This window comes from Triturus cristatus, chromosome 4_2, assembly GCF_964204655.1.
Source record: "Triturus cristatus chromosome 4_2, aTriCri1.1, whole genome shotgun sequence".
Taxonomy (NCBI): Eukaryota; Metazoa; Chordata; class Amphibia; order Caudata; family Salamandridae; genus Triturus; species Triturus cristatus.
Window position 1 is genome coordinate 658,448,238 of NC_140586.1, and position 18,550 is coordinate 658,466,787.

Genomic DNA, 18,550 nt, shown 5'->3' on the forward strand with positions numbered 1-18,550 from the left:
GCGGGGTGTCTCTAGCTTATTGCTGTCCTTGTTCCGATAGGTGCTCGCAGTCATGTTGACTGCGTATTGGTATACCTGCGCCACTATCAGCATTACCATCGATACTCCCTTGTTGGCGAGTTGCAGGATGCAACTCATGCAGGGAGAGCAAGCTGGGCTTATACTATGATTGCTTACTGAATTTTACGACTGAAATTGTACGACACAATTCCCAAGAAGCGATTGGGAATCTGGCTCTTCATTGTTGGTTCATAAAAACAGTGTGGATCCTACAGGTCACGATCACCACAGCCTATCTTTAAGTGGTGACTAACAGGGAATTGTTCTCCGTGACTGTACTTATGCAGTGGATGTTACTTTGGTTGACTTCATTTCATAGGCATAGGCCCTTGCTCTAGAGGCTCATTAACAGAATTATTGTTTAGGGGTATAAGTCCCCCACAAGCCTGCAATTGCAACCCGAGTTTTGACAGGGTTCGTTTTGTTTCTATGTTTTTACAGCAGAGGTTGATCGAGGGCTCCGGAAGGCAAGCTCTCCACCCCTGTTAAAGTCAACTGGTGTAGTATTTATAGTAGGTGTCTCTGATATGAAGCATACATGATTATAATGTCTTGTGGGTACTTAATAACAGCGTATTGAACCGTATATCCTGTTCTGTATATTCAACAGCATTCTTACTTCATGGGCTCCGGTTCAGGAATACGGCTTTATTTTTCTTTACAGGTATAGCTAACATAAGAAGGTAATGGTGGGGGTTTTAAAAGAAGCATAGGGGAAACTGCTTTCTCAATGATATTTATATGTGTTGCAGGTCTCCCTCCCCGCTGTTCCCATCCTTTCCTTCCCCCGCTTGATCACTCCATCGAGTCTGTATTTCAAACCAGACCTTGGGGCGATCAGGAGGTGGACCATATATAGCAACATACGACTCTGAGGATTCAAGGCCCTTGACAGAAAGCATGACTCCAACGAGTAAGTGAGACCATCTGCGCTGGAAGTAGGGCTGCAGGGATGTTGCAGCAACCCTAAAAGAACCATCCTGGAGTTGCAAAGGTGAATAAGCATTTGTTCTTATCTTGTCACGTTTGCTATGCGATCAGGATAGTCTTCTGACTGATAGCTGCATATTCTTTTAACATGGAAATTTGTGTTTACTTTTTTTGTCTGACTCCAAAGTGAGAGGATTTTTTTAAGTAAACTATGTGAGAACCTTCCTGGTGTGAAAGGAAAGGCTGAAGGGGGTCGTTTTTTCTAACACACAACAAAATTTAAATACATGGAAATTAATTGTAAAAATATTTCAAAAATAAATAAGTAGTTAGGAAAGCACAAATGAAGTGCATTTAATAGAATCAAAAGAAATGAAGACACTTTACTTGGAGATGTGCAAATGACAAATATTCGCTGAAACCCATTTTCCACACATTATCGTTTTTGCGCTGTATAGTTTTAGCATTAAAACTGCATGTGCAAATTTAGAGGTCATTTAAATTGAAAATATGCTGTCTGCAAATTACAGTGCCCTACCACACCATGTTAAGTAATATATTCGTGATAGCATCTTCCAATTCAACACCAGCTACATACTACTTACTTACCACTCTCTAGCAGAATGGCTGTGTTTTTGCAACACTTGTCCTTTGGGTGATGCTTGAATTTTCATATTCCCATATGACTTCAGTGATATAACTTTAATAGCAGCGCACCCTCACTGATTGGACATGCACCTAGGGAGATGGGCGAGCCTCTGAAGGCTCGAGCCAAGATAAAGACAGATTCCTGGCCCTGACTCCTCTCATGTTTCTCTTGGAACCTCGATCCAGAGCTCATTCTTCATGTGGCTTCTGCCATCAGCTTACCTAGATGAGTCTTCGATATAAAATGTGCAAGATAAAGAGCCCCCCCCATTAGCTTGCTGGGTTGCCGAGCTTTAGGGCTGTACAGATGTAATTATATTACATACGGAATACAGCTCTGGCTCCATGTTCCCTTACCCACTCAATGCACACATGCAGACATTTTATCTAACTGCTCCCAAGAAGAATAAGTTAACAGTTCCTTGCAACTAAATGGCCACCGAGACTCCGGGTGTCCCTCTGTTTTTAGGTCTCGCCTAGCTACGCAGCGCATGCGTTGCTCGCTTTCGCGAGATTTATTGTTGTCGATTTAGTTTCCGAAGGGGGACAGGAGATGTGCACGCGCCCGGACAGGCGATGTGCACGTGTACGGCTCGTGGCGTCACTTCACCCTGCCTCGGAGCTCATTCTCCGAAAGGCGTTCCAGCCGCTCTCTTATCAGAGGCTCTGATTGAATTTGGTAGTCAAGTGAGCAGGCTTCTGTGATTTCTCCTTCTCTGGGGTTACACACTGATAAGGCCAATAATTGACACTGTTACTTAGCAGCCTTTGCAGGAGAAATAAACATGGCGAGAAAACATCTTTCTTCAGAAAGTAGTGTCTCTGGTGCCAGTTGCGCGTTACTCGCTAAATGGTGGCAGTGGCTGTGTGTGCAACGGGGCCAGTCAATGAAATTGCTTGGGAAGCCGCGCAGACTGTTCTTTCTCTTTTTTTTCTTGAGAGAGCTTTTTATATTTAAATGAAGACAACAGATAGATACCTCTGGCATTTCGTGAAAATAAATGTTAATGTCACCTGACAAAAAAAAAGAGAAACGCGCGCCATTCAATTAACTGGGGACAGTTTTTTTCACTGGAGCATTTCTGTGTGGATTTACGCAAAAGCCCCGGTCAAGAAATCACAAACAATTTAATAGTTCTGATATTTTGATCAAAGTTATATTTCTAGAACGCAAAAATAGCTTCTGTAATGCCCATGTTAAAATATTCAGTACAGAGTGTTTATTGTTTTAATTCTAAAGGTTTATTCGCTGACAAGATGTGCGCTGTATGTCTGCAACAAAAAGGGAATACAAGCAGGATGGGGCTCTTCTTATTTTAACTGTACTTATTTTTCCTCCCATGAAACCATAGATATCCATGAAACGACAGAGGTAGCAGAAGTGACTTCATGCGCCATTTAACCCACAATTTTATCACAAGAATGACCCCTTGTCACAGCCTCCTATTTGCTATTGAGGGGCTCGAATGAAGGTTAAGAGCTGATATTCCTTACTGACGTCAGCTCATGATCCAGAAACTACTAGAAGACTGGGTTGTGCTAATGCTGCGCAGCATTTGTATGCATGGCAACAATAAGGTTTCATCACAAAACAAATGTAATTAAATCAACTTTTAAGGAACAATACACTGTTAATCTCGTATACTTCCCTTTAGACGTGATCCCTTACCTGGCAGAGTCCAAGGTCAGACTGGCCATTTATCTTACTGGGGGTCATTGGCACGAGGGGATGGAGCCTTTGTTGGGGGGTTTGTGAACATTCATTCCTGCCACTGGCCCTTCTGTTACTTGTTACAGTTCCCCTGGGTTAACTGTAGCAGGCCCAGCGGCTGGATAAGCAGAGAGAGATCAGGGAAAGAACAAGCATTTGCAATACAATCGGTCTCGCATTTACGCGAGTTAAAGCTATTAGCATTGTAAATGACAATGACTTTTATTTATGTTTTAAAAGCGAAAACAAAAATAAAAGGCATTGTTATTTGAAATGTCAATCGATCAAACTCGCATACATGCGAGGCCTATTGCATTGCAAACTCTTGTTTGTCTTTGCAACGCTCTGTTTTGTGGGACGCACTCCTGACAGAAGCGACTGTTGTTTGCTTCCAATGGGAACACAGTTGTGGCAGCCTGTCTGCTTCGAAATCTGAATACACTGCAGGAGTGGGTGTCAGACTACCAATTACGTCGTGTGACTGGGCAGAGGCCCAGATACAGGCAACTTAATTACTCTTTAAGCACCGAGGCCCTAGGGGGGAAGTACGGTATTTTCTGCGCGCACTCTTCCCAGTATTTTTTCTGTTCGGAGTGCGCTTTTGAGCGCGTCATTACGGTAGCCGGGCCCGTTCGCTTCCCTGTGTTCCAGCGGCAGCACCAACATTGGAGCAGAGCGGCTGCCTTTCCTCCCCGCTCCTCGGGGCACCGGCGCGCGATCCCGGCCGCAGCCATGGCGGAGCGCCGCGCCTTCGCACAGAAGATTAGCAGGTAAAGCAGGAGCTGTCTGTCGCTTACTCCCCCTGCCCCGAGTGCCAGGGGGCACCGCAGTGCCAGGCTGTCTATGTGCTGGATCCCTACGTACTCCAGCGGCAGAAGGGGCCTAGCTGGGCTGCGGGAGTGCTCGGCCTGCACGTCTGCTTTGTTGCTGGGTGTGCTTCTGTGGTTCTCCCCGTGGGCACAGAGTGGTGGTGCCATCCTCTGCACCAGAGGCTGTCTCCCCGCCTGTGGCTGCCTCGCGTGTGCTCTGCTGTCACTTTGCTGCCCTGCCCCTGTCTCTCTCGGGGCACAGAGCACCCACTTATACTAGCCACGCCTCAATTATTTAGGATGACAGTTAGTGGACTGATAGGAACAAGTGAATCCGTGTTATGTTGGCTATTTTTAATACCCATCCCCTCAGCCGTTCAAATGTGCCCCATCTCATGTAAGCAATGAGCAAATACAATTCTATTTTCTGCGAGGAAATCCTCCTCCGGAGTGCTCTAAAATGTTGCATATATGTGCCTGGGCAGCCTGGTTTTGTGTCAGCAGCAAGAAGTATACGGCTGACCACGTTTGCTTTTTGTACATTTCTCTGTAGATAAAGCTCCAGTTGTTGTGTTTCTTGGTCACTTTTTCCTCTGTATCCCATGTACTAAGGAGTGATCACATCCCCATCGCAGCTCCCTTCGCTTGCAGTACGAGACGCCGTGTGTTCCCCTTGGGGCTTTACTGGGCTGTGGTTTGCTGGGCGTTGTACGGTCCTTCACGTACAGGGGCTGAGGAATGTCCCAGTGCCCCTTCCCCACCCACGCAGCTCACCATAAATACAGCTTTCATGTGTTGGTATGTGCAGTATGGAATGCACTGCCATCTCTGAGAGCTGCATCATACTCCGAGCTCACTCTTGTTTACAATCAACCAGAAGTGCATTTATCATCATTCACTGTTCGAGTTCTCTGTATTATTTACACAAGAGTGTGTGAAGATGGTGATCTACAGTGAGCATCGCTTCTTCTGGGGATTTTTTTTCACGACAATCATGTAAGAAACACCACCAAACTTTTTTAAAACAGGAATGCGAGGTATAGGTTTGGTACTCAAACTACATCCGACGGTGTGTTAAAAATATCGTTTTACACGCCTTACCAAGCATGCGTAACACACTATTAAGAGGTACTAACTGCTGTTAAATGACGTGAACGTCGCCTTTGCCAGCCCTTCTATTTAATCAGTCACTTTATAAATGTTTTGACTTTGACTCAGATGAGGCGGATTTCCTGACACATTGAAAGACCAGTGTCTGTGGGAGTATTTGTTTACACAGGAGTTTGAATACGGTTCCACATTAGCGTATTAATGCCGCTGGGACTGTTGCACTGATCTTTTTTGAGCAGCTTTATTTGAACATTTTCCCTAAAGCAAAATCTTAACACACTTTCTATGCAGTGTAGAAAGTTTAAATCATCTCAGTTACCCTTTGGGGGACAAGGACCATTTCCAGCAAAGCAAGGGTCGACTTTGTGGTAGCTGATCTGCAGTATCATAGTTGACATTAGAAGCTCTAGCCAAGCTTTTCTAAAGTGTTGTAGATGGTATATAGCGCTTCATATCCTTGAAGACCGAGCACGGCGCTCCCGTTCACGTTGTGGGCAGGGGGCCTGTTCGGAGTGCATGGTTGCTAGTAGTGTGGGTTGTAGATTGGCCTGTATGGAAGGTGTTGGGTGTGGTGCATGAGGATCTGAGAAGTGCACCAATAGCATTGCAGCAAACTGGTAGCTACGCATTTGCACGAGGTCCTGTAGAAATGTGGGACAATTCATGTGGTTGCACATGTGGGTATGTACTCTACCATTTTTATGAATGATCTATATCATAGAAGTATGTGAATAAACGTGCATTAAAGCAAACATGTGCTGTTGTCAGTAGAGTTCCCATACCAGTCCAAGTCGCAAGAGACATGGTTTTGCTGTCTTATGCTTTTCTTTTCACATGTGAAATGAGTTGTGTGAATTGTAGTGTTGGTTTGCTTCAATCTGACCAATTGGGTTAGCGTGCCAGATTGCATTCCCAAGGCCCAAAATTGAAACATACCAGTTGATGTGGAACCATAGTGTAATCCTGTATTTGGTCATGGATGCGGGGACCAATGTATTGCATCACTCCACTTTTTGGTGAATTGTATAGCGGCATAATGGAACTCAGGGACTTTTAGGCGCACCCTTACTGAGGAAGTTGTGCTTGGAATGTTAGAAAAGGTGTGCTGTAAGTTTCTATCTTTACCCTGGAGCAGATGTCGTAGTGGAGTGTACCCTATGGTCTTTGTTGTATAATGCAATTAATTTATAATCCAAATGCTTCCTGTGTCCTGGGAGAATTGGTCAATAGTGGATCGGTTAAGAAGTCGCAAAATGTGGGACGATGATCTGGGGGGGGGAATGTTTTGATATCTACCTGTGTCTTTTTCCATATGTGCTTGCATCATTGTTTCATAACCACAATGTCTACTAAATTGTCTTTATTAATTCCTAATCACAAGCATTTTGCAAAAAATTATTTTAGAGCCATTTCTTACTTACGTTTTAAGGGTCACTGTGAGATGGAGTGATTCTGGCTTCACCAGTGAAATAAAATCTGACCATTTAGAAAGCATATGAACCAGCGTCAAGCTTCTGAGCGCTTTGATACCCGAATGCCTTATAGTGTTCAGTTAATTAACTACTGACAGATATTGACTTTCCATGAGTGTTTGAATTTGCAGTGGTGATTTGGAGGGCAGATGAGGCACTAGAATTTCATGCAGCATTGAGAAACAAAAAAATGTTCTATCAGAAATTTTGCAGTCGGGGCCAGCGACTGCCGAAACCATACTTCCTTCAAATGATGCCTTCAATGATACTTTGATGGCTACTTGGTCGAAGCTTTGCCCACCTGTGAATAGACCGATAACCAGACGTCTTAGACTGGGAGGCCAGTGACTCAGATCTTCTCACAAAGAACCTCACTCCAGAGTGTCTTATTGTTCAGGCTTTGACTGGTAAGGTGAATCCAAACTCATTTCCTACTCCGACTCAAGACAGAGAATCCAAGAGGATTGATGGTTTTGGAAAGTGGTTGTTTTCCTTTGCCAATCTACCATGTGGTCCGTAAATACTGTTTGTCTGCAGGGCAACTACACACAAGCCCATTGGGACAGGGCCAATGAGATATTGCCAACAGTCAAGAAATAACTTACATCCGCTTTGGTCCAAAGATACAATTGACAAGACACTGCCAAACTTGTTATCCTCATGAGTCTGGGCACTACGGGTTTCCTGGGAAGGGCAGTTGGTGTCAAAGTTTTAACATACATGTGAATGCAATCCACAGGATTCTCTGCCTCCCTAATGAATATACCTTTTGTTGAGTCTCACCTTTTCGGTGAGATGGCGGACTCTGCTTTGGAGCACCTTAACGTCAGCAAATCTACAGCATGGTCGCTGATGCTGTTGAACCCAGTCACACAGTGTTTGCATCAATTCCAAAAGTTTGAAGGCTATTCCAGAGGGATGGTGTAGAGACAGAGTCAGCCTTCGTAACCAGTGATGCAGTAGACACCCTTGTCCTTATGAAGCTGTGGATATAGGTCTGGTAGGCAGGATGATGGCCAGCAGTTGCATCAGTACTCCATTTCCTCTTCTGCTACAGTAGCCTCTAAACCACTTTAGTTTGCTCTCAGTGACGCATCCCCAACCGGTGGGGGACAGGATTTAACATTCTTTCCAGGTTGGCTATCCATCACGTCTGACTGATGGTGCAATTTGACTATGCTCTGCCTTTTCTTCCCCCAACGTCCTCTATTCCTCCAACAACACAGCAAATTTCAATTGAGCATTTGTCCATTCTGTTAAAGGAGATGTGCCTGTTGCTCCCAAAGGGATCCATTGAGAAAGTGCCAGACTCGGGAAGAGGAGAGGGTTGGTACTTTTGCTATTTAAGCATTCCGAAGAAGGACAGGGGGTCGCAAGCCTGTTCAGGACCTTCAACCTCTGAATGCCTTCCTGTGGAAAAACAAATTCAAAATGCTCACACTTGACCGGATCCTGTCTGCTGTGGACCAGGATGAGTGGATGGTGTCTATAGATCTGCATGACAAACATTTTCAAATACCAGTCCTGCAATTCCACAGAGGTTACTTGTGGTTCATGGTAGGCCTGGAGCATTTTCAGTTTGCTGTGTTCCCTTTCAGCCCCAGCAGCGTCCTTCGGTGTCCATGAAAGTGATGGTGGTGGTCGCTGTCCATCTTCGGAGTTCGGGCATAAAAGTTTTCCCGTACTCATCGACTGGCTGGTAAAGGCGGGTTCACCGCAGCCAGTCGTGGACCATCTCCGAATGACTGCGAACCTTATGACATCGCTGAGGTTCACTATCAAAGAGCTGAAGTCCCACCTGATTCCTTTGCAGAGGTTTAAATTTATTTGGGTTATCCTGGACATTTTAGAGTTAAAGGCTTCGCCCCCGCCATGATTCCAGGATATATGGGCTGTGATCTTGATGTTTCAGATTCAGTCCTGGCTCATGGTGAGAGCAGGCAGGTTTGAGGCGTCCTAGTTATTAACCACATGCATTCGCCTCAGCTGTGTCAGATGGCATGCTCTGGAACTTGAAGTTCCAATGGGCCTAGCATCAAGGCAACCTGGTCAACACCATCCAGGTCTCAAAGGAGACTGCTCCAGATTTGCATTGGTGGCTGCTCACACACTATTAGCTCAGTGGCAGACCCCTCTCCCATCACCTCCCAAAATTGACGGTGATGAAGGACGTGATGGGCTGGGGAGGTGGCGATCAGGTGTCTCTGATTTCCGGCAAAGGGCTAGCTCCATACCAATCTTTTGAAGTTGAGGACTATTCAGCTGATCCTGAAGATCTTCTTACCATATGAAGGGGATGCTGGTTCTCAAGGGCAACGTCACTACATCACGGCAACAAACAGTGCAGAGTGAGGTCTTGGGTCCTGTGTCTCTGGATGTGGTTGGAGCGCCCGGGTATGTTCCTGATTGCAAACCATCAGTAGGGTCCTTGATTGCTAGAGTGAACAAACTTAGCTGGTGGCGTCTGGCAGATCATGAGTGGCGTCTACACATTGAGAGGGTGCAAGGCATTTTCCATTCGGGGGAGAACCCTGGCTAGATCTTTTAGCCAGTACCAGTACCATTAGTCTTTATTCGATTTAACAAAATCATGAAAGACACAAACACAAATCAAAAAACATTACATATAAAAAACACATTAAAATCGTTAAGTTCATCAATAAATAAGCTAAAATGAATTCTAAAAGAGCATTAAACTAATCAGACTAACAGCAATTCTTTTAGCCAGCTTCAAGAGCATGCAGTGTTAAAAGTTGTACACATTGAAGTTTTCAGAAAGAGCACTCATTAGGAAACCAATTCTGCCTGGAATTGTACACGGAACATCCATACTCCTTCTCTCCTACCCAGAGTTCTGAAAAAGATCAAGACCAATCAGGATCAAGTCATCCTAGTGGCTCAATATTAAGCCAGGAGATTGTAGTACCTAGAGGACAGATGCTCATCTGTTCGGGATGCCATTTTGTGAGGGCCTCCTGTCTTGGCAACGAGGCAGCGTCCCAAATCTACGCAGTCTACACCCACATGCATTGAGATTGAGTGGTATCCAATGACTGTATTTGATTTGTTGCATGAAGTGGTGGATGTCATCCTTGCCTCCAGGCGCCTTTCCACGAAATCCATTAATGCTGGGACAAATTTGTGGTCTGGTCTGATGTTTGTAAGATTGACCCCTTACAAAAAAGCTGTCTGATGTCCTTTTGTTTGTTTGGTCTTTAGCGCAGCAAAGCTTTTCAGTTGGCACTATCAAAGGTTATATGTCAGGTCAGCCCTCTTGGCCTTTCTGCATTTATCGAACCAATCGTTCTTGCTAAAATCACCTGTTTTGATGAGGTTCATAGAAGGTTTAACAGACCTGTTCTCTCCAAAACCTTTTGAGATGCAAGAGTGGGACTTTAACTAGGTCTTCGCATTTCTCATGTGTACCCCCTTCGCGGAGATTTACAGCCGCTCGCTGTGACCTTAATGACCGTCTTCCTCACTGCGGTTACGTCAGCTCATCGCCTCGGTGAACTTCAGACACTTTCAATACAACTTCCCTACATCACCATTTTCCCCGAAAAATTGGTGTTAAGGACTCGGGCGGCCTTCTTCCCAGAAGCTGTGACTCCCTTCCATGCTGAGCAGTCCATTTGCTCTCCCTCATCCCTCAAAAGAGGAAGAGAGGCTTAATTGGATAAACACCAAAAGGGCTTTAAGCCTTTCCATTATCATATCAAGGAAGTAGACGATCAGCTCTTTGTGGGGTCTTCTGGTGCGAAGAAAGGGAAGGTAGTGCAGAAGAGTATCTTGTCGAGGCAGATAATGCTGTGTATTAAGATCGGCTACACACTCGAGAAATTAATAATACTATTAGGCAACGCAAACAGGTCGTTTCTTGTTTGAAAGGTGTTTCTGTCTGGATGATTCAAAGAAACTCACCTAACATACAGGATGGGCACAGGCTAAGGAGCCTAACATTTTCACTTTCATTCTTTGTCCATTTATGGGTTTTTCAGAATCCATTCAGGCGTTTCAGGCTCACAGCCATTGAGGTCTTTTACGAATGCTTTTCAGGGACCTGTTGTCTTATACCGTGGCACTGTGAACTGAAAATCAAATACAGCTGTTTAGCACTTTGTTTTTTAATCTCTTGTAATTATTTTCAATTGTTAAGGTGCATTAATGTTTCATCAGTAGGGTAATATTTTTACGTTATCAAAACAACCTTTTACAGCTGTGATCATTCTACAGTTTGAGATCACCTCCTTATTTTAGTATTGCACCATGATGTCAACAGTGCCAATGGGTAAATGAATAAACACGAAAGCTATAACTTTGACTAGGTGTCTGCTGTCTTATAGTGTTGCACTTTTTTTGGGCAAAAGTTGTATGAGGTCTAGTTTTTGTGTATGTGTGCAGAATCCTGGTGAATTAAAGAAATGATGGGAGGTGGTTTTCTCCACTCTATAACCATGTATGCCCTCTGATCGCTGTGCATGCAACTAGGTCACTGTTTGCTTCTTCATTTATGTCAGCCGTGGTGTTTAGTTGTCATGTGTTACTTTTCTATCTGGTTTACCTAAGCATAATCAGCTACCCAGCATTTGCTGTAATTGATCTTCCGAAGGACTCTTTCTTGTCTTTGAAACCCTCCATTATCACATGCTACAGTGAGACTATCGGTTGCCTGCATGGGCCCTCTTTTCTTCTCTACGTAGTGACATACTTTCCCCTCAGGCCCATGTTTTGTAGGGCCCCGCTGGTGACTTCCAAGAGATAGATGTGTCTCTATTCGCTCGTATCAGAGTTAGGTGATGGAATGTATTGTCCACTTTCTTCTTTTTTGGGTGTGGAACCAGGCCTTGTATACATCGCTCTGGCATCAAGAAATCTGCCCTGCCCAATTTTGTCTCAAACTGTGACGTACGAATATCAGAACATTCCCTCATCATGTAGTAAAAACCTATGTCTGCTCCTGTGCATCTGGAGCTCTTTGCTGTGTCCACAGCAAAGATCTTGTTAATCCGTTTTGGGATCAGTTAAACTTACTGTAAATAACTGAATTTGATTTTTTCAAGTCGGGAATTTCTTGATAGCCAGTGTCTATAGCCCAATGCTTTACACCAGTACTTATCATCAAAGCGTTTGCCACTTTTATCTTGAGTCTCACGCAGGTCATATCAACTTTAGTCCTTAAGATTAAGGGCTCTGTAGAAACATGTTACTTGCCTGCGATCCTCGCCTAGAGTAGATGAGAGTTGAACGGTTCTGGCTGTTTCATGCCGCACAGGACATGTGAGCGGGTATTAAAAACCAGAAACTGCTGTGTACGAAGCCCCTCTTACTCTACTAGGTAGGCTAGGGATTTTAATTTGCACAAGAAGCAACAGCCTCCTTTAGGATCCAAGAATATATGTTCATTCCTTGATCTGGAGAGCTGTAAAATGTCCCCTGGGTCCAGGCAGACCCACCAGTGCATGGCAGGTACATATGGTCGGTATGTTCTGGCCTTATATGTAGTTGCTTTCCAGCATTTCAGTGCTATGCGCAACAATCAAGAACCCCTATCAATTCTATTTGTGGGGTCCATGAATAGGTTATCTACGACTTCCTCTTACACCTTCTACTTTGTTGTCTTAGACTCATGAACTTGGGCTCCTCCCAGCTATAATGCCACCAATGTAGTTGGGCTGCTAAAATGTTGGATTCAAAGTTTGTTGTGCCAAGTCTCTGTCATCGGCATCTAAAGCTTACCAACAGACACTCTGCATCCTGTTGTTCCCCAAATCTGCCTCAGTCTTTAGTGAAAGATCTTGAAAGCCACACTGGTAAATTCACAAAATGGGACAGAAGCCCCAGGCGCATCATTATTTTATCTACCACAGCCCTACCGATGTGGGACTCAGAAGGGGGTTTCCTGAAGCCTATACACTTCCTTAGGGATTGTAGACTATCCCCAACTTTTCTGTCTGTCAGGTCTGTCTCAGTATAGAAAATGTTTATAAGTGGTCTATTTCATAAAAGGGTGCATGGCTCTCATGTTACCTCTTGGTTTGGGAGATGCAAAGACTTCACCCATCCCCTCCCCCCCCCCCCTCCATGGCCAGTCAGGAATTAGCAGCTTATCGACTAATTTACTTGTAGGAATGGTATGTGGCCAGGTGTAATGGCTGGATTTTCTGTTTAGATGGGATCAGCCCCCAGGGGCCCCTGTGACCCAGCCAAAACGTACTCACCTTCCCTTCTTAGATCGTATTTACAATGGGTAGATATAAAGATGAATATACAGGTCGCACCTAAGAATGGGGAATGACAATATACATATATGGATTTTCTACAATATCTTATTCACATCAGTTGGCCTCGCGGTCGCCCTGACCCAGACCGTTCTACCCTAGGGCAGATCTGACACGCAATCCGGCGTGTCTACACACGGGCCTGCAGAACCCAATGCTCCCTTTTCCAAATCGTTCGCGATCCTGCGAAACTTACACGGCGGTATCCCTCCCGCCGCTCTCATTTACACACGGGCTGCAATCCGGCAGCCCTACACGCTGGTAATCCTCCCCAGCGCTCTCATTAACGCCGCATATCAACGACGACCACATTCCTATGAAACATTATTAGGATGATATCTTAGCAATCTACTTAGGATAAAACTAAAATAATAACTTTGGATATGGATTCAGATTATATAGTGTACTCCGTGCTTACGACATCAAAGGTCCACTCACTCCCTCTTTATTTGATAACTATTCGTCTGATCGGGATTTCTCATCCGTTCGTCTAAACAGTGCTCAACTAGGAGCATCATTTACCAAGATTGGACACAAGAACCAGGTACACGATAATTCTATATGAATTAGGGCATTTATTAACCATAAACATAAATCACATTACTATGCAGCATTACATTTGCACAAGAAATAAAAGAGAAAGATTAGGGGCACGCACTATAAGAATCGGTCGGACTTCACCTGGTTAATGGGAAATCGGGACTCGGCAGTCATCTAGGCTCCTGTCTCGTCTCTGGGTCCTGGCTCGCCTTGCAGTCACCCTCAGCCGTCACAAGTACACGTCTGCACTGATAGGCTCAAACTCGTCTGCTCTCCCTCAGGACCTCGGAACCTTGCTGTTAATTAGCTACCGTCTCTCTCTCTCTCTGGGTTAGTGCGCTCCGCGCCACTTCTCGTTCAGTCTATCTTCAGAGAGTTTCGGTCTTAAATCTTTCTCCGACTTCAAAGATGGCGACTTGTCCACCATGAAAATGAATAATGGCAGAGATGCTAACGGCTAGATGCCGCCTACGGACTGACTGACTGAAAGACTAACACCTTTGCTAATATCAAAAGCCCGTTCCTTCATGGAAATTCACGGCCAGTAACCTGCCGCCCACCAAATTCTTGTACCTCCCCGTACCAAGGACACTTTCCCAGCTGGCCAGCCTGAAGTTGTGTCTTCGGAGTGGAGAAAAATACATTCCTTCGATCAGGGTCAGCCTGAACCGGTTCTCTCCAAGCGAACAACAGCTTAAAACTAAAACATCACTTTTAACCTAGAAAGCCTTCTCGAGCTACCAGGCAGAAAGCAAAATGGAGTCTGTCTCGCTTAAGGCCTACGGAGCCCATAATATGCATAGCTCCATGAGAAACAGATCGGCATGTTAGCAAATGAGTAAATCATGACTAATACTTATATATCTAACCCCTCACTTAAATTCATAAGCCTTACTCTAAGAGAAATGGCACGAAAATGCCCTTATATCTGTAAGACAAGGTCCCTGTTTATCGGCCTAATCCCTATGCTATGGGGGTGATAGGCTGGAGTCACTCTCCATCATTCTCCTTCTCCAGAGAGCTGGCAAAAAGACAGCCATAACATTACACCCCTTGACTCCAGTCTATTAACCAATAACTAAATGGAGCTAACGTCAGTAGATGAATAATATGAAACAAAACTAACTGATCTACGACTCTTCGTAAGTTTAAAAAATTGTAGCAGGGAAGGGACACACTGGATAAAGCAGCAAATCGCTATAAGGATGCAGACAATAATAATAACCCCTCCCAAAATTTGTCGTAAAAAATGCATGTCAGGGAGCCAGTTAAAAAGCCAGTCAAAGAAACCCTGATCTATGTGTTCTCTAATTTCTGCAGTCAAGTCGTGGAGTTTATTAATATGGGACTGGATATCTTTAGAATGGTCAGACAAATTAAAACAGCATAGACCTTCAAATTCAGAGCATTCATGCCCGTATTTTAACAGCAAATAATCGATGGCCGCACGATTTTGCAAAATAGCTCTACGTTCACCTTGGGAATCTAACAATAAATCTGACAAAACAGTAGAAGTTTGGTTGATCGACTTGACCATCCAGCAGGCCATCTTGCCTATTGTTTTAGCATTATAAACGGCTAATGCAGGAACACCAATAATAGAAAAAGACAAACCAAGATATTCTGATCTGGAAAAAAGATGAACAGAGGAATCACAGTCGTCATGTAAGGACATTGAGTCACGAACAATACGGGAATGTGAAGGAGGATGTGAAGAAAACATTAGCAAACTTAATCTAGTGATGGCACACGGGCCACCAGAAATATTCGCAGGAATATAGGGCCAAGATGAATTCCCGCATGAAAAGAGCCATCCAGCTGGTAACAACATTGAACGATAATGGCTAGTGGCTACAACTAAACTGTTGCAAGTCATATTGTTCTTCACTGAAAAACATGAATTAGGAAGTCTTTTTGTACAAAGCAAACGTTGATGAAATGAAAAAGTAGTAGCGGCTTGGAGTTTCAACCGCAGACATTCAGAGATGGCCTTAGGATTGCAGGTCATCATAAAGCAAAGGTCACCAGGGGTAATATTAAAAGTAGTAATTCTGGAATTAATAAGGACATCCTGGTCTGGAAGAAGAGTACATGAGGGACAAAATTCATGGGCCAAGAAGTCGCCCAAAATGACATTAGGTCGGGCATAGGACACATTAAATACATGATGAAGGGTTTCAGTAGATGCAGGGACAGCAACCAAACAGGTCGATAAGATGTCAGTAACCGATTTCATGGGGGTAAGGCAAAAATGCGGAGAGTTCGTCACTCGCTTCGCGAGTGTGATCCAAAAATTGGAGGACTTCTGCCACGCGGATCGCGTGGCTCTTGTTATCCCATCACTCGGCGTCGGTAGATGCTCTCCTCTCCCGGCGTAGCAAGCCAAAAGGAGTCCAACGACGACACATCCTGCAGCAGCAGTCCAAAGAATGATCTAAAAGAATACAAACACAGGCCTTAATCATTCTCGTAAATAACATTTGTCAGCTGGGACAGCTTCCCAGCCATCTTTCCCTGGCTTCATCACCAGAACGGTGTTGTCATGACCGGTCGCAATAATATCAGCCTGTTCAGGAGGATTTTTAGGCGATTGCACCCATATTTTAGCTCCAGGAAGATCAGACGATCCGAAGCCTTTTTGTCCACGCACAGTTAGCAACGTTGGGGCAGAGCCTTTTTTGATCTCACCACTGAAGACAGGCATAATCAATAGTTGAGCAACACGGTCAGACTTTTTGATAAACAAATCCATCTCACTGCTATTAAGCAAGAGAACCTTAATCTCTCCCTGATAATCACTGACGATCACACCACCAAGGACTTGAACACCTTTCAGGGCCAGGCCAGATCTAGGGGCAATTAATCCAAAACTACCGGCAGGTATAGAGACACCTATGCCAGTTTCAACAATTATTCGATCTTTTCCTGGGAAGTGTACATCATTTAAAGCATGCAGGTCGAGGCCTGCGGAACCTGAGGTTGCTCTACATGGAGCCAAAGCACCGGGGGTAATTTCCCAATATGTGACAGTGGTAGCAACAGAATTAGGTTTCGCATCAACATGTGGAGGAAACAAACGCATCAAAGGAGATTCAGCATGCAACAAAGGACGGTTATTCAGAATTAATAAAGCTTGAAGTAGGACATCTCTCCACTGGCTGTAACGGTCATCAGTCAACTTGCGCAACTGTTCTTTCAACAAGCCATTCATTCTCTCAATCAGTCCTGAAGCTTGTGGATAATATGGAATGTGAAATACCCAGTCGATATTGTTTTCCATACAGAATTCCTGCACCAATCTTCCACGAAAGTGGGATGCATTGTCTGATTGAATTTGGAATGGGACACCATAATATAGAATAATCAGCTCCAGGGTTTTAATCGTATTCACTTGGGTAGCATTCTTGCAAGGAAAAGCGACCAAAAGGCCACTATAAGTATCAACTACTGTACAAATGTATTGACAATTTCTGCTCATGGGGAGCGGACCAATATAATCAATCTGCCAAATTTGGGCGGGCAATTTACCTCGATATAAGTGACCTCGAACAATTTGAGGCACCTCCTTCTTTCTAGAGTGTTGGCAAATGGGACAATGTAGAATGGCATCTTTAATTAAAGAAAAGGGAATATGAATTCCTCTATCAACAGCCCACCTGTTAGTGGCTTTCTCTCCAAAATGTCCTGCCTTCTGATGGGCCCATTTCGCCAATCCCGCCAAATCAGAATCTTGCATGTCAACCACTGCCTCAGAAATTTTAGACTGTCCATCTGCAATGTTATGGAAAAATTTGTCAAGGGAATCGATTGGAGTATGAGCATCCACGTGAAAGATTGTTACAGTACTGTGCGGAAGCAGTTCCCAAATTTCTTGCCACAATTCTTTACCCCATAATTCCTTGGAGTGCAATTCCCAATTGTGCGAGTGCCATGTAGGCAACCACACCGCTAGTCCATTTGCAGTGGACCAAGAATCAGTGAAAATATGACATGTACCTGGTAACTCCTGTTTCAAAACTTGGTAAACCGCATAGAGTTCAGCATATTGACTACTCTTACCGTCTCCAGTTGTGCTCAATAATTTCTGTGTAATCGGATTGTAGGACACTGCTTTCCAATGTCTCTTGTCACCAATGAATTTCGCAGAACCATCCGTAAACCACACATGTTTTCTATCCTCCACGGACAGATCATCAAATGATTTACCCCACTTCACGGGAGACTCCTGCACTACGGGAACCGAACACTCACTTTCAGCCTCATTGGAGGGCGCCTGCGCCACTCGCTCATGTAAAACCGCCACACCTTTCGGACCCACACGTGCCCTGTCCTGAATGTACCATTTCCATTTAATCACACTAGCCTCCTGAGCATGTCCAATTCGATGGGACTTCGGTGAACTCAAAACCCATTGCATGATGGGAATTTCAGGCCTCAAAATCACAGCATGGCCTAAAGTCAATTGCTCGGTATCCACCAGAGCCCAGTAACAAGCAAGCAACTGTTTTTCAAAAGGTGAGTAACGCTCACCAGCCTCTGGCAATTTTTTGGTCCAAAAACCTAATGGCACTTTTTGTCTGCCCTGCTTTTGCCATAAACTCCAATTGGCATACAGACCTTCCACGGACACATTCAAATCAACATCACCGTCACTCACAGGCCACAAATCCAAAGCATACTGAATAGCTTCTTTAGCCAAATTAAAAGCAGTCTGTTGAGGTTCACCCCACTCAAACGCATTCTTTTTACGAGTGACTCGGTACAGTGGAGTCAAGATTTGACTCAAATGGGGAATATGTTGGCGCCAGAATCCAAACAACCCAATGAAGGACTGCGCCTCTTTCCTATTTCTGGGAACAGCAAAATCAAGGATTGTACGTTTAACTTGTGGGATCACCTCTCTGTGACCCTCATGCCAATTGATTCCTAAAAATTTTACAGCTTGAGATGGAGTTTGTAATTTGTCAGGATTTATTTCCCAACCCTTTGCTC

At 44.4% G+C, this 18,550-nt stretch overlaps 1 protein-coding gene across 13 annotated transcripts in view; it reads left to right on the top strand.

The window, feature by feature from the left end:
* Positions 1–3,798: 3,798 nt before the first annotated feature.
* The window catches only part of DOCK7 (dedicator of cytokinesis 7), an 888,535-nt gene continuing 873,783 nt past the window's right edge, over positions 3,799–18,550 (top strand). For all 13 annotated transcript variants that reach the window (XM_085602421.1, XM_085602422.1, XM_085602423.1 and 10 more), the window contains exon 1: positions 3,799–4,119. In XM_085602421.1, coding sequence (XP_085458547.1) covers positions 4,082–4,119 — 38 coding nt within the window. In that variant the 5' untranslated portion in view covers positions 3,799–4,081. The remainder of the gene's footprint in view (positions 4,120–18,550) is intronic.